At 41.9% G+C, this 27,105-nt stretch overlaps 1 protein-coding gene across 6 annotated transcripts in view; it reads right to left on the bottom strand.

The window, feature by feature from the left end:
- The window catches only part of MTA3 (metastasis associated 1 family member 3), a 136,041-nt gene extending 110,258 nt beyond the window's left edge, over nt 1-25,783 (bottom strand). For 5 of the 6 annotated variants that reach the window (XM_030499822.1, XM_030499824.1, XM_030499821.1 and 2 more), the window contains exons 1-4: nt 25,722-25,783; nt 23,539-23,606; nt 21,363-21,456; nt 1,784-1,910 (exon numbers count right to left, since the gene is read on the bottom strand). In XM_030499822.1, the coding sequence (XP_030355682.1) occupies nt 1,784-1,910; nt 21,363-21,456; nt 23,539-23,606; nt 25,722-25,749 (317 nt within the window). In that variant the 5' untranslated portion in view covers nt 25,750-25,783. Of the gene's footprint in view, nt 1-1,783; nt 1,911-21,362; nt 21,457-23,538; nt 23,607-24,212; nt 24,356-25,721 lie in introns of all 6 variants that reach the window. The other variant, XM_030499826.1, reaches the window with a different exon arrangement.
- Nucleotides 25,784-27,105: the final 1,322 nt, after the last annotated feature.

The raw sequence follows: 27,105 nt of genomic DNA on the forward strand, positions 1-27,105 counted from the left end.
GGATGACAACTAAAGGGAGAAATCCTACTGCTGTCTTCAATTACCTGACGAAAGGATATATAACACAGGTCCAGGCTCCTTTTCAGAGAAGCACAGTGATATAGGACAAGAGGCAGAAAACAGTTAAGTTTCAATAAGGGAAATCCCAATTAGATGATAGGGGAAAAAAGAGTTTCACCACAACAGTGGTCAAACGCTGAAACAGACACCCAGAGAGGCCATGGAATCTCCATCCTTGATTATTCTGGAGTACTGATGGGAGAAAGTTGGAGTACACCACCTTCACAACATTTCTATCCTCTTCTACAGGACAAGCTAATTAATAGACTTTACGAAGCCTAGTAAGAATCACAGAATCTGAACACTGATTAAATAAGCAAAATAAGATACAGTTTGTGCGTATTTTCTTTTTGTTTTTCTTTTTAAATAAAGTTAAGATTGCTAAAACATCGTTAGACTACATAAAGCTTGCTCCAGAGTTCATCTGGTAAAGATCCTGGTAACGCATGACAGCACAGCCCTGCAGCATTCATCTGTTCTGAAAAGGAGATGCAAGTCATCACTCTACATCTGCCTGCTGTGCAGTGCTGCATGTACTACGGATTCACGTGGTTTTTCTAGTGTCTTTGTGAAGTATGTACTGGAGAACCACTACTGTGTTTGCTCCCAGAGTTGTGAGGTGAGGAGACATTTACAATACTTTTTCTATGTAATCTTCTCTCCGAGAAGAGAATACCTTCTTTCAATATCTAAATGTCAAAGGAAGTAAAACGAACTGTGCAGGATTATTATCTCCAGCTATAGCTGAAGAAGCAGAGATTTGACAGTTAAACGACTTCCTCAAAGTCAGAGAACAACTAGCTGAATCAAGCACAGGAAACTAATATAACAACTTCCAACTTCCAGTTTTTCTGTCATCACTGAGAAAGAAAAGCCACACATTTGCCAACGAGAGAGAAAATACATATTCATATACAAAGCGGTCTTCCCATCGGAGCATATACACTTTTTTTGCCAGCTTCGAGTCATTTATGGTCTGAAATGGCTGAGGGGAGCTGGATGTAACAAGAAAATGAAAATTCCTTCAGAATGCAATGTAAGAGCCCGTTTTACACTTGCTACACTCCTCCCTGTCACTGTGCTCTTGCTTTTCCACCATCACCTCCCACCCCAACACAGTAAGAATTTCCTTGACTGTTAAACAGAGGATGACCTAAGTGCTTACAGAAAGAAAATTCATACACCTTTTTTGAGCTGTAGCAAGCCCCTTCCTACATTAGCCGTACGGCAACTTCAAACAATACTTGAAATACTTTTGCAACATTCATCCAAATTCAATCATGGCTTCTTCATATGCACTGAAGTTGGGATAATTTTATGTTTAAATGCGTGCAGCCCTAAATTGCAGCACTGACCACTGGGTCACTGCCTCCCTTCCAAAGCCATCTGTGGTTTCCCTGGGCAGACGATCAAAGATCCTCTGGCCAGCAGAAGAATAATTAAACAACTCTTCCAAAGTAGAGCAGACTGACCTTTTATACCACATTACCAACTGATGCTCTAATTGGCAAGCCAGAGCTCTGAGATTCTTGTCCCCTCCAAGGCTCAGACATGAAGTAACAGAAGGAAAAACAAAGGTACTTCCCAAGCAGTCCATGGGCCAACCTGGCACAACTCCGTTGTGATCAATCACATCCTTTTGCAAGACAAAGGCTGAAGTGAGCTACTGGCAGGCAACCCACCTCAACAGAACACACAGTCAATAAGATTGACTTCATCTTACCTGATATGCGTTGCTGGAAGGGACTCATACTGGCGAGAAAGGAAGAGCTCTCTGTGCTTCAGCTGATGTTTCTGTTTATCAGTCAAATCAACCTCAACTGTAGTTTCAGACTCTTCTTCAACTTCTTCTGCAGAGAAGCAGAGCGTAGGTCGAAATTAACACCCCTGCAGCCATCTCACTTGACATCCCCCCACCCCTTAGCAACCTCCCTTACTATTGCAAAGAAAAGATGAGTTTAGCAAGACTATAGTTTATGTAACTTGACAGAATACTAAGTATTTTGAATTCCATACCTTCTACTTAAAACTCTTAAAAATATTATGCTCCTCTCCTACTGTACTACGCATTGATGTCTTTCACACAGCGGGAAGAACAATCCTAACAATATTAGTCATTCTTTTTCCATCTTCTTTCGCCTTGTTTTTTTTCTCTGGGGGTGCCTCTTGCTTGCTGAACAGTCCTGGTTTAGACTTGCTCTTGCTGATACTGGTATTACTAAAACTTTTTCAGAAGTCCTGGGGAAAAGCATACTTTCTATGAACAGAAATTACCAACACAACTGCAGTCCAGGACTGCCAAGTCACAGTCTAAGACAACTACTGCCTTCCATACGTTAACCTTATTAGACACTGACAACAAATAGTGTATTTCCATATTTAAATAAGATCTACAATTTTTTCTATTTTAAGCAAGACAGCACTATTTAATCTAGAAGACAGCATCTATAGCAGCAAATCATAAATGACATCATTTTTGAAGGATATTTTCAATTGAAAACTTTCTTTTATGGTTTTAATCTGAAATTCCCTAGTATTACCTCACTTATGATAAAATAATGGAATATTATTCCCTTTTAAAGATGTAAAACAACAGTAAACTGGGAACATAAAGGAAGAAATAAAAGCAGATACAAGAAAGCGTCACACACAGAGTTAAAGAGCAATGTTCACAATGGTTGCTAACATCTCATACGATGGCAGGCTCTCCAAAATGGCCTGGGATCTTCATGGCTGAAATCTGCTTTCCTACTTGGTTCCTGGGACATGTGAAACTTGAATCTCTATTTCCTCTTGCTTCCCAGAAAGGACAAAAAGCCTCTGTGGATACTGTATGCAAAAACACAGGCACTTCAATAACTTCTCTAAGATTTAACCATTTTCTACCTGCTAAATTATCCACCAGCTGCAAAACCAAGTGTTACTTTATAAAATATGCCTCTGAAATCAAACAATGAAACCTCAGCACTATGGAGTATTGCACATAACCATGTACAAAGGATCACCTCACCCACTCCTCCAAGAGTAGCCATTTCTACAACTTACAGACACTAATTCAAATGAAGCCTGCCCATATCCTCATAGCAACCACAGCTCTCTCCAAATGCACTATTTTTTTACTTTATTTCTTTTAAATCATGCCTGTGTGGGGTTCATTCCACTTCAAACAGTTCTTTCCACAAAAGTGACAGAACAATGCACTCTGATATAACCAATTCTTCAAACCCAATCCCAACCACCTTAAGCCTATCTTGCTGTAGTCTCCCCCAGTCACCTTCCTTGTTTTGGCATGTTCTGTGGGGAGACAGAATAAGAAAAACAAAAATGAAAACAAGACTCCTCCAAGTCTCACCTGACACCCCTCAGCTTCGCATGTACAGGTTCAAGTCAGACCACAGCTCAGTTCAGAGTTATCCTGGCATCTAGAATACTAACAGTAAATAAACCTTAAAAAAAAAAAAATCTCTGCAAAGGCAAAGTTTTTTAATAAAGGAATTAAAGAAAAAGTAGAAATTAATGTAAGAAGCTTTATGTTCATGGTGGTTTCATGGTATCTGGTATGGGGCTGTGTTTTAGCTTTGTGCTGGAAACAGTGTTGGTAATTCAGGGATGTTTTAGCTATTGCTGAGCAGCTTACTCAGAGCTGGGTGTGCACAAGGAGTTGGGAGGGGACACAGGACAGCGACCCCAACTGACCCAAGGGATGTTCCATACTCTATGGGGTCATGCTCAGCATATAAAGCTGGGGGAAGTAGGAAGGTGGGATGTTCAGAGTGATGGTGTTTGTCTTTCCAGGTAAGTTACTCGGGATAGATCCCTGCTTTCCTGGGGATGGCAGAATACCCGCCTGTGATGGGAAGCGAGGAATGAATTCCTTGTGTTGCTTTGCTTTTGTGTGTGGCTTCTGCTTTACCTGTTAAACTGTCTTTAACTCAACCATGAGTTTTCTCACTTCTGCCCTTCCCATTCTCTCCCCATCCCACCAGCGCAGTGAGCAAGCGGCTGCGCGGAGCTGAGCTGTCGGCTGGGCTTAAACCACAACAATCTTTCAAGCAGTTAATAGCTACAACTGTTTATTACAAGTAAGTGACCATCACAAGCTAAGTTTGTGTTTCAAAGTTCATGCATTAACATTTCTTCTTAAAACACCAAGCCAAGCCAGTGGTTGCTCTATTGTTTGGGGATTTTTTAAATCAATGTGCTCCTTATATTATTCTCAGCTTGCTATTTATTTCATCTCTCCTTCCTGAAAACTATCAAAGCAAGGTATTCTTCTGTTACAACCATCTGAAAAAGCTGATAGAAAGCTGTCTGCTAGAAAGCAATTCAGGCATCCAAACACAGGTGCTTGGGAACATTTCAGATTGACATACCCAAAACATATGACTGCACATATGGCACAAAACACAGGAGAATATATGTCATTTTAAAGTGGCTGCACGGAGCCAGAGATGGTATCCCAGAGTTTCAAATGGCTTTAGACACCTGTGCTCAAGTACCTTAAAAGCTCCCTCGGAGATAGAATTTAAATTCAAAGCCCCCAAAACTTTAATCATATTTATTGTACTCATCTCACATAAGCCAAGAATCCAATAATCCAAGAGCCTGAAGCTGAAATTAAATGTCTCTGACACAGATCTCTCAAAACGCTCCAAACTTAAACATGAAACAATGCAACTTTTTCTGTTGTACTTTTAGGAATAAAACACAGATTTTACTCATGATCTGGCAAGCTCAGGAGTAAGCAGAACCAACCATAGCAGAACACAACAGAACAGTTCCACTCTTTATGCAACAACATACATCACCAGGTTAAGTGTACAAGTTTCTTCTTTAGTGCTGTAACATCAGACCAATGCTAACAGCAGGATTAGCATTTAGTAAAACAAGTAATAGTTTGCCCCAGCAGTACACAAACCTGTAGCAGGGAAGGAAACACTGCATACCATAAAGAAATGAGAACACTATATCTGCTTGACGGCAAATACAAATATGAAACCAATTTGCCTGATGGCAATACAAAGAATTCTGCATCTGAACAAACCTTTAGAGAGCTGCTTTTCAACCAGGTTTTTGCACAGATCAGGCCTTAGCACCTATTAGAAGAAAAGTGGTGATGAACTTCCAGTACTTTTGGAGATCTCTTCACCTTTTTGACTCAGATTTGCATCACATGTGAAACTTAATTTGCCATCCAAGGAGAAATTATTCCTGTCAGAAGGAGTGAAATGGGAGGTACCTACAGGAAATCTTAAAGCAGCCCTAAGCTAAGCATGTTTTCAGCACTCAGGATGAAAAATAAAGCAATGGCTCAGAGTAAGCAAGTATTTTAATGGAGCAATCTGGTAATGCCATACACAGGCCTCACTGCTCCAAGGGTGGAGCAAAAATAAAGTTCAACTTAAAACTGTTCCACTTCAGAAGTCTTAGGTATGACTACAAAGATTTATCAGGTTTTGAAAACGACACAATCCATTTAGGCCATGGGCAAAGTTTAAGGTACTGCCGTACTTGTAGTACTTTTCCCAGTTTACAAGATATATGTCATTATGTAAAGAAAAACATCCTAGAGTGCAAATGCAGGCACCTCTCGGTGAACTTTTAAAGATTTAGCTCTATTTCTTACACATGGGCTTTCTAATCAGCAATTGTAAATACTTACTTTGATCCTGAAAAGTAGAGTGATCTTGGTGACACTTTCAGTGGCAGTGCTGCAGACTTACCCTTTCCCTTTTCCCTCTGATGTAAATAAGACTTAACTGACTCAATCAAGCAACGGATACTGGGAAGAAACTGTAATACTCACTCATTTTACATATGCATCGTCACTTGTAAAAACATGAGGAACCCACACACACATTTAATTTGTGGATTCATTGTGAGAAAATGGTGGTATTAGTGAGCATGAGGAGACAACTGTCCATGTCACCTCAATTTTTGACACAGTGGCTTTGTTTCTAGTTAAGCAAGGTGATGACTCAAGCTTGCCACTAAGAAGTACTGCTTGTTTTTACAACTGAAATCAAAATAAACTGAGGGGCAAGCCTCTAGAAACAGAATGCTCCCATTTAATAGAAAATGGTTTTAAAATAACCTTAAAAAAACCCAACCACAAAATCCTGAAAGATACTTAAAGGTTTAAATGTGACTCAAGCCAGTCTATATTTAACCATCAGCTAGCAAACAAGTTAAATTCCTCTAACATGTTACTCTTCCTTAACTAAGTCAAAATTACCCACCATCTGCTCCCCTTGTCTACTGCAAAGTAAGAGAAATTAGTTTAAATACTGAAGACAGAAGAAAGTAGTTTAAATACTGAAGAAAGTAAGAGAAGTTAGTTTAAATACTGAAGCCTATCTTCAAGGATGAGCAGTAAATCTTCAGTTTTAAGAGGAAGAATAAAGCTCTCCCTCTCTTGTCACCAAGCTGCTGATGTTATTTTCACCTAGAGGTTGGCTGGACCTCAGAGCCATGGAAACAGAGTAATTCAGGCGACAAAGGACCTCAGAAGGTCTCTCGTACCAACTCTTCCCCAAAGCTGGCTCAGCTGTAAGGTCAGCCCAGGTTACTCAACGCTTGATTCAGTTGGGTCTTGAAAACCTCCAAGGACAGAGGTCACATAACCTCTCCAGCAACTCAAGCATGGTGAAAAGTCTTTTCCTTGTATCTCATCTGAATCACTCCTGTTTCAATTTAGTCACTGCAGAGTCCAACTCCATCTTCTCTGTAACTTCCGAATAGGCACTGGGAGCCCACCTCTTCTCCAAGCTGCGCAGGCTCAATCCCACACCTCCTAGCTGGGCAAGTGCCCATGATGGTGGCCTCTGCTGAACTTGCTTCAATTTATCAGCAACTTTCCTGTATTGGGGACCTAAAACTGAATGTGGTACCTAGATGTGATGCAACAAGCGCTGAATACTCAGGGAGGATCATCACTTGCCTGGATCTACTGGCTGTGCGCCTGATGATACAGTTCAGGATGCTGTTGGCCAACTTCATTGCCAAGGAGCTGCTGTCTGCCAGCACCCCCTGGGCCCTTCCCACAGAGCAGCCCTCTGTCCTCAGCCTGTATCCCTGCCAGGGGTTCTTCCTTCCAGGTGCAGGACTTAGCACTTTTCCCTGCTGAAATACCTTCAGGTTCTCAACAGACCATTCCTCCTGCTTTCTAGGAACCCCTCAAGCATACCACTGGTCATCCCCCCAGTGTGGTGTCACCTACAAACATGATGAGAGCACTCCACATGAACCCTTAACCACAACACCCTGACTCAGACCATGCAACTAGGTTTTTATTCACCTAGCTGTCCCTTAATCCAGATCAATTCCAATTCCTTGGCCTGGTGTGCCTATCAAAAAAGCTAGTGCTGGCAACAAAAGCAAGAAGCAGAAATAAGAGAGTTAAACTGGGAAGACATGATGGGAAAACCCAAGACTACTCTTGTCAACAGCAGCACAAACCAGTGCTGACTTAAATCAGCAGTGGAACCAGAAACTGAGGTGCATTAACTTCCTACCTCTTAAACTTAATTGCTTACCATTTTGAAAGCGTATCTCAGCTTAAATGCATCCGGTTTATGCAAGCTTAGATGGGGAGATTTAAACCACTTACACTATTTCTGAAGTTACAGCAGTTTAACCAAGTTTGTTAAAATAGCTTTAAAATTACCTTAGATCAGTGCCGATTTCGGTTCAAATAATGCCACTAGGCCTTACTTCAGAACAGTTTCTAAGCTCTTCCCTTTCCTGTATCCCTTAGTCTCCTATGCTCAGCCCAAAAACTATGTACATTATAGGTATCGCCAAACCTGCAGATAAAAAGCTGCGAATGCTGAGCAGCAGCAAGTTTACTACACACATCAAAGGAGTCTCTTTTAAGCTTATCTGGTTGTGGCAAAAAAAAAAAAAAAAATAAATAAGTCAAGCGTGCATTTGGCAGTTAGATGCTACAACATTAAGAATTATAAATATAGATTTTGGGGGAGGAGGAGTAAATCCATTTACTGCCAAACTGAGTACAAAAGATAAACATTAAGTATAACCATCTGAACAACTATATTCAGACTGTGAATGAAGAGCTCTCTCAGGTGAGCAGCTGGCCAATTTGCTCATCTGCGTGAGGCTTTTTGCCACACGTTGTGTTGTACTAACTTAGGTGTTATATTTAAGCCCCTAATGCTGTATTAAAGCAGTTTAATCAATTTTGTGAGCTAGACTATGCATGGTTAGGCTGTCAAATTGACTGAGAAAGTGTTTACCAAAGCTGATTTAATTAGTTTTTCTTACACCACGTCTGCTAGTACAATGTTCAAATGGCTGTTAGAATATAACATCAATTTGGTATTTGCTGTTATTGTCAGATAGGAGTAGAAATCTAAAGCACAATTTGCATGGATTATGAGTCAGCTAGACAGCATATTACCATCTGAAGTGTGAATCTGAGCAATTCTGCAGGTAGGAAAATAAAGACTGATCAGCTGTATTGACAGGGAACAGGTGTACTTAAAACTCCTATTGGAGAGCAGAGATGTTCATGTGGCCGCCAAGGGGTTATTCAGTTTTACTACACAATTATCCAGGTTATCCTCCCATGCTACCTCATCATTATCATTCTAAAGGAGGTCACAAAACATAGGAATAATTACACTGTACAACCATTAGGAACTAATACACCACATCTCCTCTCCAGTAATCAAAATTCTCTCTAAGATCATGCAAAAGGGGTTTTTTTAAGTCCTTCCAAGTAGCACGTCACAATAACAACAACTCCCAGGACAACAGTCAGTTATAAACAACTGGATAATTCTCTCACGCTTATGGTGGTCCTGTAACAGAAGTATTTAATGAAAACTATCAGTTTTCATTACCAGAAAACTCCACCTTCCAAAACGTGATGGATGGGTTTTTTGGATAACTGGGTTTGGAGATTTTTGAGAGCAAGGAGCCCGTAGGTGGAATGCAGGGAAGAATTACCTTCATAAGTAGGATGAATCATGTTGTGCTACGTTAATACATCCTAATAAACCGTGACATGAATGAATGCAGGAGTAAGCACAATAGGTTTTTAACCCTGTTAGGCAGCACCACAAACTAGTTGAGGACAACATGACACAAGGGTCTCACAGAAGCATGAAAACAGTGACATGCAGGAAGTGGTGAAAGAGCTGGCAATTCTGTATCAGAAACCTAAACTAGGTTTTTCCTCCCTTATCCCCCTTACCCGGTTTCTGTCTCACCTACTCAAAGGCAAACACTTCCAAATGAGAACATGCCCTGTTACAGGGCTCAAAATGCATTTGGTCATTGTACACCTGTATGAAGAGTAGCAACCTGCTGCAGGATGTGTAAAGCTACAGCCCTACTTTAAGCAGCTCATTAGCAAGCAGCAGACTCCGAGCCGTGCCACGAACACAGCTATTTGCAGTATGATGAATATTTGCAATGTCCAATTACTGGTATCCAGCTCATCAGCTGAATCAGAAGCCAATTAGTAACTTTTCTGAAGTGCAAATATGTTTAGAGCTGTGGGAAAGCAAGCGGAACGTTTTAGTTCTGCCCTCAAAGCCAGGCTGGCAGCCCACCCACTGAGCAACAGTGCATGCGGGGAAGCTGACAATGCCCAAGAAATCAGTTCTTACATCTGCCATCTGACTCAAGGAGTACAAAGGCTATCTGCAAAGGTGCCATGGCCACGAGGATGATAAGAGGGCTGGAGCACCTCCCGTATGAAGACAGGCTGAGAAAGTTGGGGCTGTTCAGCCTGGAGAAGAGAAGGCTGCGTGGATAGCAGCCTTCCAGTATCTGAAGGGGACCTGTAAGGATGCTGGGGAGGGACTCTTCATTAGGGACTGTAGTGGTAGGACAAGAGGTGATGGCTTCAAAGTTAAACAGGGGAAGTTTAGATTAGATATAAGGAAGAAGTTCTTTACAGTGAGGGTGGTGAAGCACTGGAATGGGTTGCCCAGGGAGGTTGTGAATGCTCCATCCCTGGCGGTGTTCAAGGCCGGGTTGGACAGAGCCTTGGGCCACATGGTTTAGTGCGAGGTGTCCCTGCCCATAGCAGGGGGGTTGGAACTAGATGATCTTAAGGTCCTTTCCAACCCTTACTATTCTATGATACTATGATTTTGAGAACAAGGAGATCTGCATCTTCTATTTTCATGAGTCTGATGCCACTAACAACTTTTCCCATCACGTGGATTTTCACCATTTCCATCATTTCCATACAGCCCTCATGCTCATAATAAACAAGATGGTCTTTTCTTTAGAATAGGCCACAGGTATGCCTGATCTAGTTAGTTAACAAGTTGTGTAGCCACCTCTCCTTAACAAAAGGCAGTGTACATATTAATAATAAATGTATCATGTAGGTAAACAGGAACACCAAAAACCTCTTTAGTTTTCTGTAAGAACCCAAAGTCCACAGTTAAGGTCTACACTGGCATTTTCTTTCACAGTGTGATAACAATAACCACAGAGCTACAGAGATCTCAGCTGCTTTTCTAACATACCATTCACATCCTCAATAGCAGGTAAACAGCTTTTCAAGATCTGCTGGCAGAGACAAAGAGGCGCAGATTGTACAAGCACTTTCCCACCCCTACTCAGAATGGCATATGATTCTGCTTATAAAACACAAATTATTTATCTCCTACAGTATCTCCTTCCAGAAGGGCTGAATGCTGTTTGATTTTTTTTGCAGGAAGGAAAGAAGGGGGGGGAGAAAAGGATTTGTATATCCTGTTCTCGAGTAAACTTAACTGAGATCCATTAAAGCTCTACGTGCAGGATTCTCAAATGAGAAGAATGTTATCCAAGATAATGTTTGCTCAATGCCAGAATGGTAAGAAAGCTGTTCTGTTTATAGACCTGACGAGACAAGCAGGAAGAGGAGTTCATTCACTTTGATGGTCTGTGCAAGACTTAAAAGATCATTTGTTTTCCATCTTAAGCTATGCTAAAGATGGATCTTCCAGGGTTTATATATTATTTCCTTGATGCACCTAGAGAGATCTTAAGATTCTAATTAAGAGGAACTATACATATGACTGAGATATGAATATATATGTATCACTTTAAATTATTAAAACCTTTTCATTTATTAATTCTGATGGTGGTGGGGGAAAACAAACCAACCAACCAAACCAGTGTAAGAATAAACATCACACTGTATTAACTAGTCAAATCTTTAATATGTATGCCATTTTTCTCATCTTCTTTCAAAAATAAATAGAAATAAAGGTCAAGTAAGCCAAAGAGGTTTTTGTCTACTCTCAGGACTTTGTAGACAACACATTCAAATACTGTCTTCATTATAGTATCAAGTCAAATAATTCACTTCATACATGCTGAATGTTCAGTATTCTGATCCTGGCTTTGCTTCCCTCTTACTAAGAAAAAAACTAAACAGAAAAAAAAAGGGGGGAAGAGCATTACGAAAATATATGAAGCTGGTCACCCTTTGGAGGAAAATATAAATATAAAAGCTGTCCAAATATCAAAGCCGTTTCTCTTGTATGATGCTTGGCAACTGAGTCCTTGGCCCCTTGAGGCCCTGCTGAGAATAATAGCGTGAGGATTTTGCTCCTGACAGCAGCATCAGTCAAAGGATCTGGCCTCTGTCACACAGCAAAGGGCCACAGTACCCTGTAGGATGAGGTTACAGGTCACTGACCCTGCCAACGCTAACGATTTCTGTGCTGGTTTAAGCCAAAAGAAGGCTGCACTTTTAATATAGGGAACTGAAACATGACTCTCTTCAGCGTTGTGTAGCACTGTCACAATCCTCCACAGAAACAAGAACAGACAAATCCATGTTTAAGCCTATCGCTTGGCGCATCAAAAACGGGAAGTCTGCTAAGTTAGTTGTGCTGGTTTTCATAGATGCTTGACCTGCTGTAGAAGTAGAAAACGCACATGTACTTCCATAACCTCTGGATGTATGCATAACACAGTGCTCTGTGAACAGCCCAGCACTACAGAACCTGCACCGACAAGACACCTTATGTACTATGATAAATCTGCAGACAAGTTCTGGATTCAGACAGTGGGTGGCAGCCAAGATGAACTACTTGGCTCCTCAAAGTCTTTTAGGAATTTACTAATGTAGAACAGGCTTTCACCAGAAAATAAAATGCACTCAAACTTGTTTTGCTTATGGCAGTGACATATTCTACCTTAGCACAAAACACCTCTCTGCAAGGATCCCTGCAGAAGCACTTGTTTTGCACATCAAAATCAGAATCAAAGCAGGTTCATTCTACAAATTTTCCTTGCTCTGATAAGGTTACAAACAGCAGCTGAGGTGAAAACCAACATATTGATCGAACAAATCACACTGCCACACAGCCCAGCCATTCCAGGCGCTCACTCAGATACTTCGTGTGGTTCAGGACATGCCAAACTTGACATATGCTTTTGAGCCCATATCCTGTTATTTGTGCAAGTCACACGTAACAGAAGTAATCTGCAGACAAACCACAGAAGTACTTTACAGGTTAATCTGATCTGCTGCTTCTACCTTTCCCATAAGACCTCACGCCACATACACATACTCAGCACTGCATGAATCAGCTCGGGTGGGGAGCACCGCATTCATTCTCACACAGTGCTCTGCCCAAGCTAAGCTCCATCTCTACCACCATGTGTGGACGGTACATGAGTATTACCAAGAACAACTCTTGCAGACTTCACTCTACTGCATGGTATAGACATGCAAGATTTACAGCTGGTAAGCCTTTAAATCATAAGGCCTGATCCCTGATTCATACATTTAACTGCCTCTGCATGATGGGAATAAAGTCTAAATTCATAGTGAGTTTACATCATTCAGATTTGAAAATCCTATAAAGTACTATTCAACCAGGCTATCGGAGAAGCCTTTGAAGATGTAAAATGCATCTCTAATTCGAGCTTTACAGATAGAGATAACCTAGCACTGTTTTTGTAGCCTAAAATTTATGCTTCAGCTGCACAGTGTGGGTGCAACAGGGAGATCACGGGAAGAGTCACTGCAAATTACAAGCCAAGGAAAAAAAAAAAAAGGAGAAACATCTGAGATTATGGAATCTAGGAGTGTGAAACATCCTATTTATCTTCATGAGACAAAAACACCTGATTAATAGAATCAATTTAAACGTTACCGGTTATTTTAGATGTCAAGGAAACAGTGTAGGATCATTGGCCTGCACAACTGACAAACATGGAGGAGGCAAGAAAGTTAGCAGCTGAGAGATGAGTTACGTGTTTTCCACAAACCAGAATAAAACCCAGGACAAGAAGTACAGTAATACTGATGCACATATTTAAACTTGACCATGAGGAAATGAATCCTAAGGAACACATGGAAATGGAGAACGTACAGTGCTTTGGCAGCTTTCTGTGAATGCCGTCTCCTTCCAAAAACTCGTGTGAAGAATTTATATTGCGAGTAGACCTCAAAAAAGTGCCACCTTTTGTAGCCCAGAGTCCCTCCATACTCCATACTAGATACATCATAGAATCAGAGAATAGTTAGGGTTGGAAAGGACATTAAGATCATCCAGTTCCAATTTCCCTACCATGGGTAGGGACATCACACACTAAACCATGTCACCGAGGACTCTTATCTAACCTGGCCTTGAACATTGCCAGGGATGGAGTATTCACCACTTCCTTCAGACAGTAATTAAGTAATAAAAATACAAGATGCATTTCAGAGGTCTTATTAAACAGTTTAAAGCATAAATATGAACTGCTATTTTGTAGCTTTGCACACTCTGCAGCAAACTCAAGAGTTACTCCAGATTTCGGGTTTAATTTGTTTCTACATTCCCACAGATTATCAGCAATGTGTTTAAGCCTTTTAAATTATGTGTTCACAAAATCAGACTTTTGAATTTAAAAAAAACAACAAACAAATAAATCCAGGCATGGCTGCGCAAAACTATAGATTTATTCTTAAGAGGTCAGAAGATAGAGCTCATGGTTACTAGCTAGTTTGCTAATTCATACAAATGATGCATGTCACACAAACTAAAGAAAGGATAGTATTTTTACATGTGCAAAACCCCACATATCCAAACACAGATCACATGTACTCAGGTGAAAAAAACCAATGTATTTACACAAGTTTTCCACCAGAGCTAAGAACTCCTAAAAGTCTGAGCTTAGTTGGAAATTCATTCACTCCATTAAGAGAAAATCATTAGCATCCACAATCTAACAAGATATACAAGGAAGAGTATGAACAGCCACAGTAGTTAATGATTGCACAAGATACTCAAGAGCTGACAGTAAAGTTGTTAATGAGACAATATACACCACAGTTAACTACCAATTCTAAAATGTCATTCTCAAAAAAAGGAGCCTCGCTGTCAGAAGCAAAAAACCCCTCATTACTGCTGCTTTAGTACTTTTACACTTTTGGGGGGGGTCACAAGTGTACAGTTCTTGTACAAAAATCAAGCGAACAAAACACATAAATTATGAGACTACCCAAAGCGCCCCTTGAAGAGAGTAACTGGGAGCCTGGAGACACGTTCCTCCTTGGTGACAAGGATGTCATTTCAGACAAGGCTGGCTCTATTTCAGCATGTTCTGAATTTTTCCCCCTCTCCAAATAAACGATAAGGATTTCTGTTGGGTAAATGAAGGAAAACTTCACATTCCCTTGTCTCAGAAGGTCGAAAAGGTCACATCTTCCTCACACAAAAACCACCCTATTCCTCAAGCTAATTTTCAGTGAAAGCGACAGTCACACCGATACAAAAATACCCTTGCATAGAAGCTACCCTGTGCCCCTGATTAAAGAATCTGTTATCTGTATCATCCTTAAATGACCCTCCTGGGGTGTGTCTCACCCACATCACAGACTTCAGGATCCCCAGAAGCAACACAACATACTTGAATTTGCTAGTGCTTACTTTGCATGTCTCTATTAGTTGACTGTAAATAAGCATAACATGTAAAATTCCTGTCTGGAGCAAATGAGCCATTGGAACTCATTCTCCTAAACTTTCCTGGTTTACTGGTCTTGTTGTTGTCCCTGTTCACCACCCCATCTTCAAAGCAAACCCAAGATGACTTGCTCACAGGCACGGACTTCTGAAAGACTTATATTTTCCTCAAAGAAAAGAGGGCTAATACATGAGGTCAAAAAGGAATTTTCTCCTAATTCTTGGGTATTCACTGGAGGGGAGTGTGGGTTGACACAGATGACAGAGCCAGAAACACTAAGCTGCAAACAAATACTAGTTCGTACTTACAGAAGCCTTGAGATTAAGGTGGTAGTATCTCACTGAACCGGTTACACAAGTCTGTTCACCCACATCTAGCAGCCAAGCCGCCTTCTTCCTTATAAATGCTCCAAGAGATTCTCCTGTCTCCGATTCTCAACTCTGCCTTCCATTCCTTAGCTCTTTTCCCTCCTAACATCCAGAAAAATGGCATCCTTCATCACCGGGTAATATTAACAGATCTGTTACCTTAACAGCAAGCAGGAAAGAGGCCTCAGAAAATGCAATTAAAAACCAAACTGCAACCTAACACGAAATTCTGTAGAAGAGTCACACACTACTCAAAGACATACACATCAAATGAACTCATGAGCTCTAAAGACCTGATTTTTCCCCCCATATGACCATAAATAAGACCAAAAGGTGCTGTTTCTCTTTTATTTGTATTAAGACCAATGCAATACAATGATCTTCTTTTCATTCGAAGGACCACCTGCTAAACAGGTTAAACTCTCTAAACTTCAATTCCCTTAAAAGAGTAACTAAGAACTCAGTATGCCTCCGAGCAGCCTTTCCTATAGGACGGATGTCAAACTCTTCCAGCACTACCAGTAAAGCGAATAAACTGGAAGTTGTATGTAGGCTACAACAATATAAGCAAGCATCCACCATGTTAAAACAACACAAAAAGCATTAATTATTTCAACATTTAAAGTGATGAAGGTGGAGAAAATAGATCATATGCAATGGAAGAATTAACATTTGTCTCTCACATCCATTTCACTAAAGGTGCTTCTAATTAAACACAGGCTGTGGAGACAACAGGCATTCAAGGGAACTAATGGGACTGAAAAAAAGCCAATTTAAGGTTTCAAATAAAATCTCTAGTCAAAGGATATTTTTTTTATGCTAAGAAATTATATGATCTGAAGTAAGTAAAGGAAAAGTCTCTCATCTTAAAGTGATTTTTCAGAATAGGGATTCTGATTAAAGAAACATTACATCTTCTCTGAATAACAGCTTTTTAGTTCGATGTACAAGAAGGACTATGATGAAAAAGAACCACTGCGATGAAAAACCACAAAGTTTTTGGTTGTATTATCATCTGACTGTACAAATATAACCCAGTAATACTAGCTTATAAACGTTCTGAATTATATTGAGTGAAATATACGACTAAGAAAAGAACACTGAACATCACAAAGCATTTTCTTGTGAGACCTCACTTGGAGTACTGTGTACAGTTCTGGTGTCCTCAACATAAGAAGGACATGGAGCTGTTGGAGCAAGCGCAGAGGAGGTCACGAGGATGATCAGGGGCTAGAACATGTCTCGTGCAAAGACAGGCTGAGAACATTGGGGCTGTTCAGCCTGGAGAAGAGAAGCTGCGTGGAGACCTCAGAGCAGCTTCCAGTGTCTGAAGGGGGCTACAAGGATGCTGGAGAGGGACTCTTCATCAGGGACTGGAGCGACAGGACAAGGGGTGATGAGTTCAAACCAAAACAGGGGAAGTTCAGGTTAGATCTAAGGCAGAAGCTCTTCCCTGTGAGGGTGCTGAGGCACTGGCACAGGGTGCCCAGAGAAGCTGTGGCTGCCCCATCCCTGGCAGTGTTCCAGGCCAGGTTGGACACAGGGGCTTGGAGCAACCTGCTCTAGTGGGAGGTGTCCCTGCCCATGGCAGGGGGTTGGAACTGGATAATCTTAAGGTCCTTTCCGACCCAAACTATGATTCTACGATTTTACTCGAGTTCTTTACTGAACCCCCAGGGTTTCCACAGACACCATTTTTTTCTTACAGACTGAATGTCTAAATTCTCAATAGAGAGAATTGCTGGTTTAGTTCTATGTACTCTGGAGAAAAATACTGAAAGAATGAAGTAAAGTTGTATTTCTTTGACCGCTGAAGAGCACAGGAAACCCTCTCATGTTTTTGCTGGAATTATTAACAATATAACTATGCAACAGCAACCATGTCTTAAAAAACCTGATGACATATGAACGGAATTCACATTTCAGTTTTGTGTATTTTGGGGAATATTAATGAGTAATCTGCCTTACTATTCAATACAATAAACAATATTCCTCAAGTTAAGCTCATTTGCTCGCCATCTTCTAAGCTATCTGCTAACCTGCTGCTCTACTGAACTAAAATGATTCCCAAAAATTAGATTAACAGCTTCATTCACTTGGATGCATCTGGAGGTTTTGGCAATTATTGTGATACTAATGTAGATTGACAATATGCAAAATAATTGGGGGTTTGGGTTTGGTTTTTCACAAATACGAAGCATCTTTACGTAAAGTAATCGAGAGCTCAGCAGCAGCACAATTGCTGTACAAGATCAAACCATTTTCAGGACTGCTGGAACTTGCTATTAATACCCAAAATCAACTATCAGGTTTTATTTGTAAGGGGCTTTGAGATCTTTTAACTGGAGCTAGAAAAATGTACTGGTCTATTAAATCACAAAATCATAGAATAGTTAGGGTTGGAAAGGACCTTAAGATCATCTAGTTCCAACCCCCCTGCCATGGGCAAGGACACCTCGCACTATATATTTGTCACCAACCTCAGTAAGAACTTCTAATACAAGCATCACTTTAAAGAGAAAGAAACTAAAGCACAAAGAGAATACTTTACTTGCTTCTGATCATAAGAAATCAATGTCAGCCCAAGGTCAGAACTGATTCCTGCTCAACAGGAATCACTGGATCTCTTTCCTTTCTTCCTAGAAATCTATCGTACAAAAAGGCTGTAGCAGAAACACCATTTTGCAAAGCAATGTGACAAGAAACGTGACTGCTCAAGAGCCAAAAGCTAAGAAAAACCCTAAAATTAGTTCAACCACAAGAAGTAAAGCTGGTCAGTGATCTCTACAAAGAGCAACAGAGACTGAAAAAAGGAGACTTTGACTACAGCTCCTGTAATCTAGAAAAAGCTCTGGTTTACCTCTGATCTTTCGGTCACTGAAACCAACATGCCTCAGATTTATTTTTGAATTGACTCCTGTCTCATTCACAAGAGCATCAGTTTTGTTGATGAGAAAAAATAAATCGTGCGTGGGCTTTATCGCCAGAAAAACTCCAGGCATTTAGTCAGGAGCTCGGCACACCTAAAGTCAATGCAAATTCTCTCAATAAATCGGAAGACAAAGGCCTCTGATAACAGGAATTCCTTTTTATATCCTCCCCAGGTGGTTGACTAGGCAAAAGCTGTTGGAGGAGCTGCAATAAGAGAATGACTTCAGACATAGTATTACATGATAGCACATGACCAGATAAAGAATTTCAAATGTAAAGTACTGTAAAAACCAACACCATGCACTCAGGCCACCCTATTCAGCTTCAAGAAAGTAATAGTGCATAAAGCTATCACAAAAGAAGGAAATACAGAAGTTGAATCCATCACTGTAAGCCAAACCCAGTGCTGGTCCAGAGCTAGTACAGCCCCCAGCTAGCAAAACCTTGCCCTAAAATACTTATATCAACTCCACTGTGGATAAAGGATCATCTAAATCATAAAGATCCAGCTACAGTTGGCAATTTCTCTTTCAATGACACCATTTGGTTAGAAAATATCTCTATACCACCCCTTGCATTTGCTTCACCCATTTTAATGAGCTGTGTGTTTCTGTCTCATCTCTCCAAGTTCATTTGCTTATGTACTTCAGCCATAACGGCAATAGCTCTTGTCCTGCCTTCTGCTTTCTATTCACCTCTCCTCCCTCTTTTCCCCACAAAGTAAGCCTCACCACTGCAAGAAGAAAGGCATGCCCCCCTCACAGTGACCCTATGTAGTAACAGCTACAATCTAAGAGCTGGTGGGTATTAACACTCCAACAGAACTCCCCTACTCAGTCCAGGAGGCTGCGTAAGACCAAGAAGCAGACCTTGGCCAGTATTTTGGTTTTGCTTTCAAGTTGGCCTTATCATAAACTCTATTTTACAGTAACAGGAAAAAAAAAAAAATGCTAGCAATATAAAATGTCATTAGAAAAGATCAAGAGATCTTATACTTAAAAAGACTCCTCTAGACACGTACACTGGAGAAACCGGTGCTTGAACTATAACGTCTATTCCATAAGAAACTTGTATCTTTCAGCATTTCTTTTCTAACACACCAGGTAGAAGTGCTGAAGCATCAACACATTTAGCTACAGAAAACATCCCCAAAACATTCAATTCATAAATACACAAATATTTTGTTTACATACATCATATTTTTAAACAGAACACTGTGATATTCCAGAATCAAAACATTTAAATTGATCTGACATTTAACTACATCTGCTGTATGAGCTGTACGAAGATCTAGGCAAGCAATGCTTCACTATGTGCTGTTCCCTGTAACATGTATCTTGTGAGATAACTTGGCAGATCCTACAGTCTGGTCAGAAAGAAAACATTATGTACAGAGAAAAAGTCCACATAGAAACCTAATCCATAAGAACACCCAGTTAGAAGACTTACAGCTTGTGAGACAGAGGGATTCTAGAGATGCTTGTTGAACCACCTAGAAATTACATGTCTATTTTCTCACTAGAAAGCAGCAGGAGAATCTGCACAGAGAAAATGTGATGAAGATTCCATGGTACTTCTACTGACACCAACAAACCCCTATTGTGGAAGAGGAACAAACCATCAACAAGCCCTTGATACCAAAGTACTGACAGAATGGCAATCTAAAACTCACAAAGGAAATAGAAAAATCTTCTCCACTTTTCCAGCTCAAATGATGCCCACAGAACTAAAATACCCTTTTCTAAAAAACAAGCCAACCAAAAAAAATCTACGATTCATGTTTTAAAAATCAAATGGGAAAAAAGATATATGTATTTCCAGTAAAATTGTTATCCCTTTTCATCCTTCTCTGCCCCCTCCGCTAGAAAAGAAAAAGAAGCAAACAAGAAGTGTTGGAATGCTTAGTGAAGCTCACTGAAAGTTCTGTTTCTACACATTTCATATGGAAGAACTCAAAAAACTAATACTTAACATTATGCACTCGAATCACCTCTACTTCTCTAGGACCAATGAAAGAATAAAACAAAAGTCAAAAGCTGGCTGGTTCTTTTCATTAACAGTACTTGTAAGTTTTCACCGACAGACACTTGACATTCAACAAATTATAAGGTATTTTTCAAGCACCTATTTACACCATTGTGTATCTGAACACAGAAGATGGCATTAGACAAAGTCTTTACAGAGAATTCATCCCAATAAATCAGAAAACAGAGCTTTATAATCACTTATTCACATATTAATGTTGAAAACTCAAGGATCATTTACAATTAAAAAGTTATTTAACAGCAAACAGCAAGAAATTTACTAGGCATTGACATAGTTAACACTAAGTTATTTACAAACATGAGTGCAGTATTTTGCAAATAACTATTTTCTCAAAGATCTCCGAATTTTAAATCTGTTTTTATCTTCAGAATTGTATTTTTAATTATAAAGTTGTGGAAAAAATACTGTATTTCAGTTATAGACCAAGACAAGCTAACTTCATGATGAAAATGAGACTTTCTTTCCCATTACCGTTTGTTGATCTTTTGAAAAAAAACCAACCAAAAAACACCCAAACCCTATGAGATGATACTTACTGCTATTTCACTCATTAATACCTATATTTAGCATAAATGCACATCACAGCTATTTTACAATCTCCAGTGATTTTCAGTCTCTGACGAAACATTCCATTATTTACAGTAAGCACTACATGTTTACATCTAACTCAAAAAAGTCAAATCAAATCCTCACAAATGCTTTTAAAGCATTTAAGCTTAAATCAACTTACAGCCAGATTTAGTTGTGACATAAAAAAAATATAGTTGTATCTTCCAGATAAAAAAAATGTATTTCTCTTTTCAAATGGAGACTTTCAATCACTTTAATACAGCTTATAACTTAAGTTCTGGAAGCAACTACTGGGAGCAGAGCCAATATCAGATAATGCTAAGCATCTACCTGGGTATTAAGTAATGCCTAATACAAATATGTATTCCACATGCCAAAGAAATGCAATTTTAAGCAGTCACAGAAACTGAACAGGCAGTGATAAAGAAAAAATGTCCTACACAATCTACTTACTAGCATGCTTATCTGCAAGAATTACAAGGCTGTTGGAGATATCTCTTCGCCTGTAAAAGCACACCACTTTTGCTTCCACGTTTCCATTGGCAGTCTACAAAACAAAGATAAATCAAGTCAGAATGTATTCCTGCTCAGCTGAGGAACAGAAATTAAATGCCTTCTACTTGCGATCTCTCCTCATGTCAGCAGTTCTCACATGATCAATCAGGCCTAAATCAACAGTATTACTCCAATAAGTAGAACTTTCTGACACCAATATCAATTCAGATCAGACAAGGTATTCACAGAATCACAGAATGGTTTGGGTTGGAAGGGAGCCTAAAGCTCATCTAGTTCCAACCCCTGCCATGGGCAGGGGCACCTTCCACTGGACCAGGTTGCTCCAAGCCCCATCCAACCTGGTATCAATTACATTGTCCTAAAAATTTGTATATTATTCAGCTGGTTAAAGATGTAATGCCAGTATCATGTTAACATGAGAAACCTCAAGAAATATGAGAAGCTCATGAACATTTCTTTGCAACCCAGTCTTAGACAGAAATTATATTTCGAAGTACTGGGTTTTTTTCGGAATCATATTTAATATAACATGGATTGTTTGAAAATTCACTGCAGCTCTAAGATAAAGAAGCTATTTAGTTTGCAGTTGTTTTCCTGACTCGTTATAAGGATCATGCTCTTCAGCCTGGTAATGTAAAGAATCTACTAATATTTGAAGAACTGTTCCCTCTTTCTTGTTATGAGAAGTACAAAATCAGTTCCTTACCTTGAATTACTTATTTAAAACTAAAAATGAGTTTTATTATTAAACTATCATAACACATTACTCAGTTTGGCACTGAGTAATATCATGTGTTAATTAAGTTTCTAACACAAAACCACCAACAACAAAAAAGCATCTGATCTGTAGTAAAATAACCAAAGCATTTCATGACATGTTTGCATAACATCTCCATGTTTGCTCAATGCCTTTAACACATGAAAGAACATAATTCACTATAGACTATATCCTCAAAATTCTCTCTCAAAAAATAAGAACTAACAAAAAATCACTGTATGACTCTGCCCTACCATCCACAAGCAAGATTCAGTTTTTGCACAATGCAATGCAGTTTGAAGATAATAAATACCCCATTCAGAACATGATTGGAATCACTTCAATTACTGTACATAAATATTCTTCTCCAATAAAAACCCAAACCGATTTGCCATGCACAAATTCAATGGCTGTTCTGCTGGCCAGCACTAGCAGGTAAGGTGGTTGATGTCTGCTACGGAACAGTGTTATGCTCCATTAAGAAGAAAACTGTTTTGCAGGTCACCAACTCTTTAATTTACTTTCTAACCGCAGGAGAAAAAAAAAATAAAATCCTTCTCATTATTTACATAAAATTAATGTAAATTTACATAAAATGTAAATTTACATAAAATTTACATAAAAATCTTTCTCATTATGCCTATCTCGTGATAGGCATTCTGATCATTGACTTCTGACATAATGTGTTGGGAAGTTTTAATACTGGTTGATGGATGAGTAAAAATACGCTATGCTAAAAAATCCCATGCCATTCTTAGCAGTAAAACAAAGGAAAAGAATCATGCTTTTCCCAAAATGACACTGTCAAAATCCTCCATACTCTATAAAATACACTCGTCAAAAGTCAGGGAGTACAGTCTCTATTCAAAAGCCTGTCCTTCGTTCACAGCTGCCAATAAGCAGAGCACTAAACAGGCACAGAAGTCACATATTCTGATACCTGATCACTGCAAAGTCTCACTGATACCCACCAGCTTTTTCCAGATACATCCAAAAGCATATACATTCCACATTTGCTATCATTACAGATGGATTCACAGATAGAGCATTAAACTCATTCATTTCCACAAGTATTTGTAGGATTTGTTTGGAAATTTTTACAGCAGAGTACTCCTGTCCACCAGGAATGATCGACTGGTTGTTGCTTTAGATAACAGAGCAGAAGGACTGGATATCACATAGCAAGATTTCAGTGACTGAAACACAAAATACACCAAAGAACCCCAAATAAACAAAACCCAAAAACAAACACCACCATCACCGCCAGAAATAGAAACTTTATGGGATGGAAATCACTGTCAGTGTTTGAAAAGTGCACTGTCTGTCAAAGGTTAAGCAAGAATCTTAGTTGTGTACCTTGTTAAGTTCTTCAATTCTTCTAATGAGATATGGGTTGCTGGAAGAGTTTTCAAAATAAACATAATCTGCGATGAAAAAAGGAAAGCTATTGAAATACCAACCAACAATGTAAAATCTTATCACTGTTAGTGCAGAAAATGTTCTTCTAAACATAGAAGGCATTAAAAAGCTGAGATTTTTTAGTGAATGTTAAGACAATGAAGTATTTCTGTACTGAGAATTAACATCATTTGTTCATGAAGCCCGGTTATAACTGTGCTACACGTGCTTTAACAACCATGCTGAAATCAAGTTAAATGCCTTGTGGTGGAGCCTACACTCGCATTCAGCAATCCACACACTTCATAAATCTTGATATAAACCCAGCGGTTTCTCACTATTGATTAGGAAAGATTTGAGAACTGAGCAATTATAGTGAGTTTTTATATTACAGAGATGAGTACTGCAGTAAGATATGCTGCCTAGCAGTTATTATCAGATGCTGTGGTAGTGCAGTTGTCCTAATGAGTAATGCACATTTAATGATACTTGCTTTTGCTGTCATCTCCCTTCAGTAACACGCAGACGATACTAAGCAGTAACAGTCATGAGTTTGAGAGGTTCCTCCAATCAATTTCTAGACAATCATTAACATACAAATATTTTCATAGAGTATACGGACGTTTACTCACATCCTGAAAGCTGCTCCCATGTAACAAACGAAGAGTTGACACGGAGCACATTTCCTTCAGTAGCTTTCCCAAAACTTGTTTTCCTCAAATGCTAATCACACTTTACATGTGATATCTGGCTTCTGCATCATGCACCTTGTAATCTTTGTTTATAAAAAGGGGGGGGGGGGGGATGATCATAACGATGTACGAGACTCTTCCACAATGTTTTGACACTATATTACAGTGAAACAGAACTTGGTGTAGCTCATTTAGCTCTAAAAAAGGCGTGTGATCTCTGGATGTTGTTCACAATTGCTTGTTAAGATTACAACAAAATAACTGAGAATCTATGACCTAAGAAGCAAACCCTACCCAGATTTCAACTGCACTGCTCAGCGAAGGATTACTTCCCTGAGTAAAGGCTGCCAGGATTACAATCTAAATGCCCTAACGAAGGAGTATGCTGATGGGCGATCTGTGGATATGTATCAGCGTTCCTTGAAACAGAGGTAGAAAGAGATTCAAACTAACTCCCATCACCCCTCATTTCCCTGCATCTTCCCTCTCGCCTCAGGCTGCTGAGGAGAGTGCAGGAGGAAACAAGACATTTCTGAGCACCAAGCACTGCTGAGAACCTCACCGGAGCGGTGCACCTGAGCCGCAGCGCTGGAACACGGCCATGGCCCGCTCCACGAGGGAGGGCACCAGCAACTTATCAGTCGCTGTTCCGACAGGCTGCGGGTGGGAAGGGAAACTGCCCTGTTTACTGCCACCCGAGTGCCCAGCACCGCGCACCCGCCCAGGGTCACGCCGGTGGGCAGGGCAGCTGACAGCGATCCCGCAGCTCCACTGCCAGGCTTATTATTAACCGAGACTCCGCCGCGGAGCGGAGGGAGGCACCGCCGGGCACTCCCCGCTGCAGGCGCCGGCTGCCCACGCCACGCCGCCCGGGCCCGATAGGCCGCAGCGGCGGCAGGGCCGGGCCGAGGTGGGCCCCGTCGGGCCGCCTCTCGCTCGCCCCGCGGGCAGGCCAGCCCACCGCAGTGCGCCGGCTCGGCGGGGCCACGGGCCGCCCGCCGTGGAAGGAGGCGAGGCGCGCAGGGAGGCCGTGCTCGGCGCGCGCCGCGCCGAGGGGGCAGGAAGCCGGCGGCGGCAGCGGCGCCGCTCCCCCCTTCCCTGCGGAGGGCGGCGCTGCCCTTCTGCTCGGCGGCGGGGGCCGGCCTCCCACCCGGCGCACAGGGCTGGTGGGGGAGGAACCTGCGTCCTCCGCCCCGCGGAGCGCCCGGCGGCCCCTTCGCCGGGAACAGCCACCGCGTCCCGCCGCTTGCCCGAGTCCGGCCGCCCCGCTCGGGGCCATGGCGTTGAGCCGCGGCGGGCGAAGGGGGCCGGTGCGCCTCTGTTCGCCCCGGCGCTGCACGCAGAGGCCCGCGGTTCAGCGGGGCCCCCTCGGCCAGGGCCAGGGCCCGTCCTTGCTGCCGGGTGCCAGTTCCCCCAGCGCCGGGCGGGCGCCGCCGCATCCCCACATACCTCCCACTCGGTACATGTTGGCCGCCATGTCTGCGCTCTGCACCGCCCTCCTCCGCCTGTGCCGGGCCGGGCAAGGAGGGAGCGGCTCCTGCTGCCCCCCGCCCCGCGCCACCCCTCCCCGCCCGGGCGCAGGACGCAGCGCCGCGCCTCCCGGGGCCGCCGCCTCGGCCGTTTGCGGAGCCGCCCGGCGGGGAACGGGTTAAACAACCGCCCCCCGCCGCCTCCCTCCCGCCGCGCACCGGCCCCGGGGCGGGTCGGAGGCCGAGGCTAGCGGCGCGGCCGCAGGTGGGGCGGTCCGTGGTGGGGGGGTGTGTGCGGCTCCCCACGGAGCGTGGTGTTCTCCGCGCTCTGCGGCTCCCGCATGTTCGTCCCCCCGCTCGGAGCTCCGCGCTGCCCGGGCGGAGCGCCCCCCCTCTGGGGTTTGGGTGGATGCTCCTTGTCCCCCGGCGCCGCTTTGTCCGCTGCAGCCAAGGGATCCCTGCCCCTCGGAAACTCTTACTAACACCGCGGGGAAAGTTTCCGACGCCGCCGGTGCGCGGCACCTGTTGGCGAAGAGTCCTTTGTTCGGCCCCGGAGCGGGATGTGGGCGCGGGGAGCGAGCGGCCTGGGCCACCAGGGCCCGCCGCCGGCGTCGGGGCACGGCCAGCGCGGGCACCTCGGCCTTCGCTGGTTCGCACCGGGCGGCCGAGAGCAGCGACCACAGAATAGAGAGAAATAGCAGCTCGTCTCGGAGCCGGGGAGGGTTGAAGGACTTGCTTAGAAACCCTCCGGTGAGAGGGAGATGCTGCGAAAACATCAATATTGATATAACGCGAAGCCGTTTCCCTATGTCCATACAAAGTTCACACCTTCACCAACGAATCATACACTTTACAAGCAAATCCCTCCTGCTGTGGAATGCTTTATTGCTTTTTAATAATCTTGCCAAGAAGGCGATGATTTAATGTCCTGGATTTTCGTGCATTATCAAGTGAACGTTTTACTCCATCCCAAGCTGCAGGGAAACACATTTGTTGTAAGGAGGGTGAGCTTCCCTGGTATGCTCTCTTCCCTTTCCCCTCTTAAATGAATCTGGGACTATTAAATTAAGACTTCGACTTTTATGGCACTTATTTCCTGCGTGACTGCTTTGTGTCAAACAGGTAACTGAGTAGCCAATTCCTGAAATTCGTGAAGTGGGCATATGATACAGTGATTCAATCTTTAATAGACAGCAACACATTCCTGCATTGAAAGGAAAAAAGGGATATCTTCCTCTATTTTGTCTCCCAACAAGAACATCTGTGGGAGCTGAGAAACAAGTCTGCGGAAACTCCCTGGGAAGCTGCAGCTCCATCCAGCTGGTTACTTCTAGAGACAGAATAACGCTACCTTAACAGAGACC

Source organism: Strigops habroptila, chromosome 10 (genome assembly GCF_004027225.2).
Source record: "Strigops habroptila isolate Jane chromosome 10, bStrHab1.2.pri, whole genome shotgun sequence".
Classification (NCBI taxonomy): Eukaryota; Metazoa; Chordata; class Aves; order Psittaciformes; family Psittacidae; genus Strigops; species Strigops habroptila.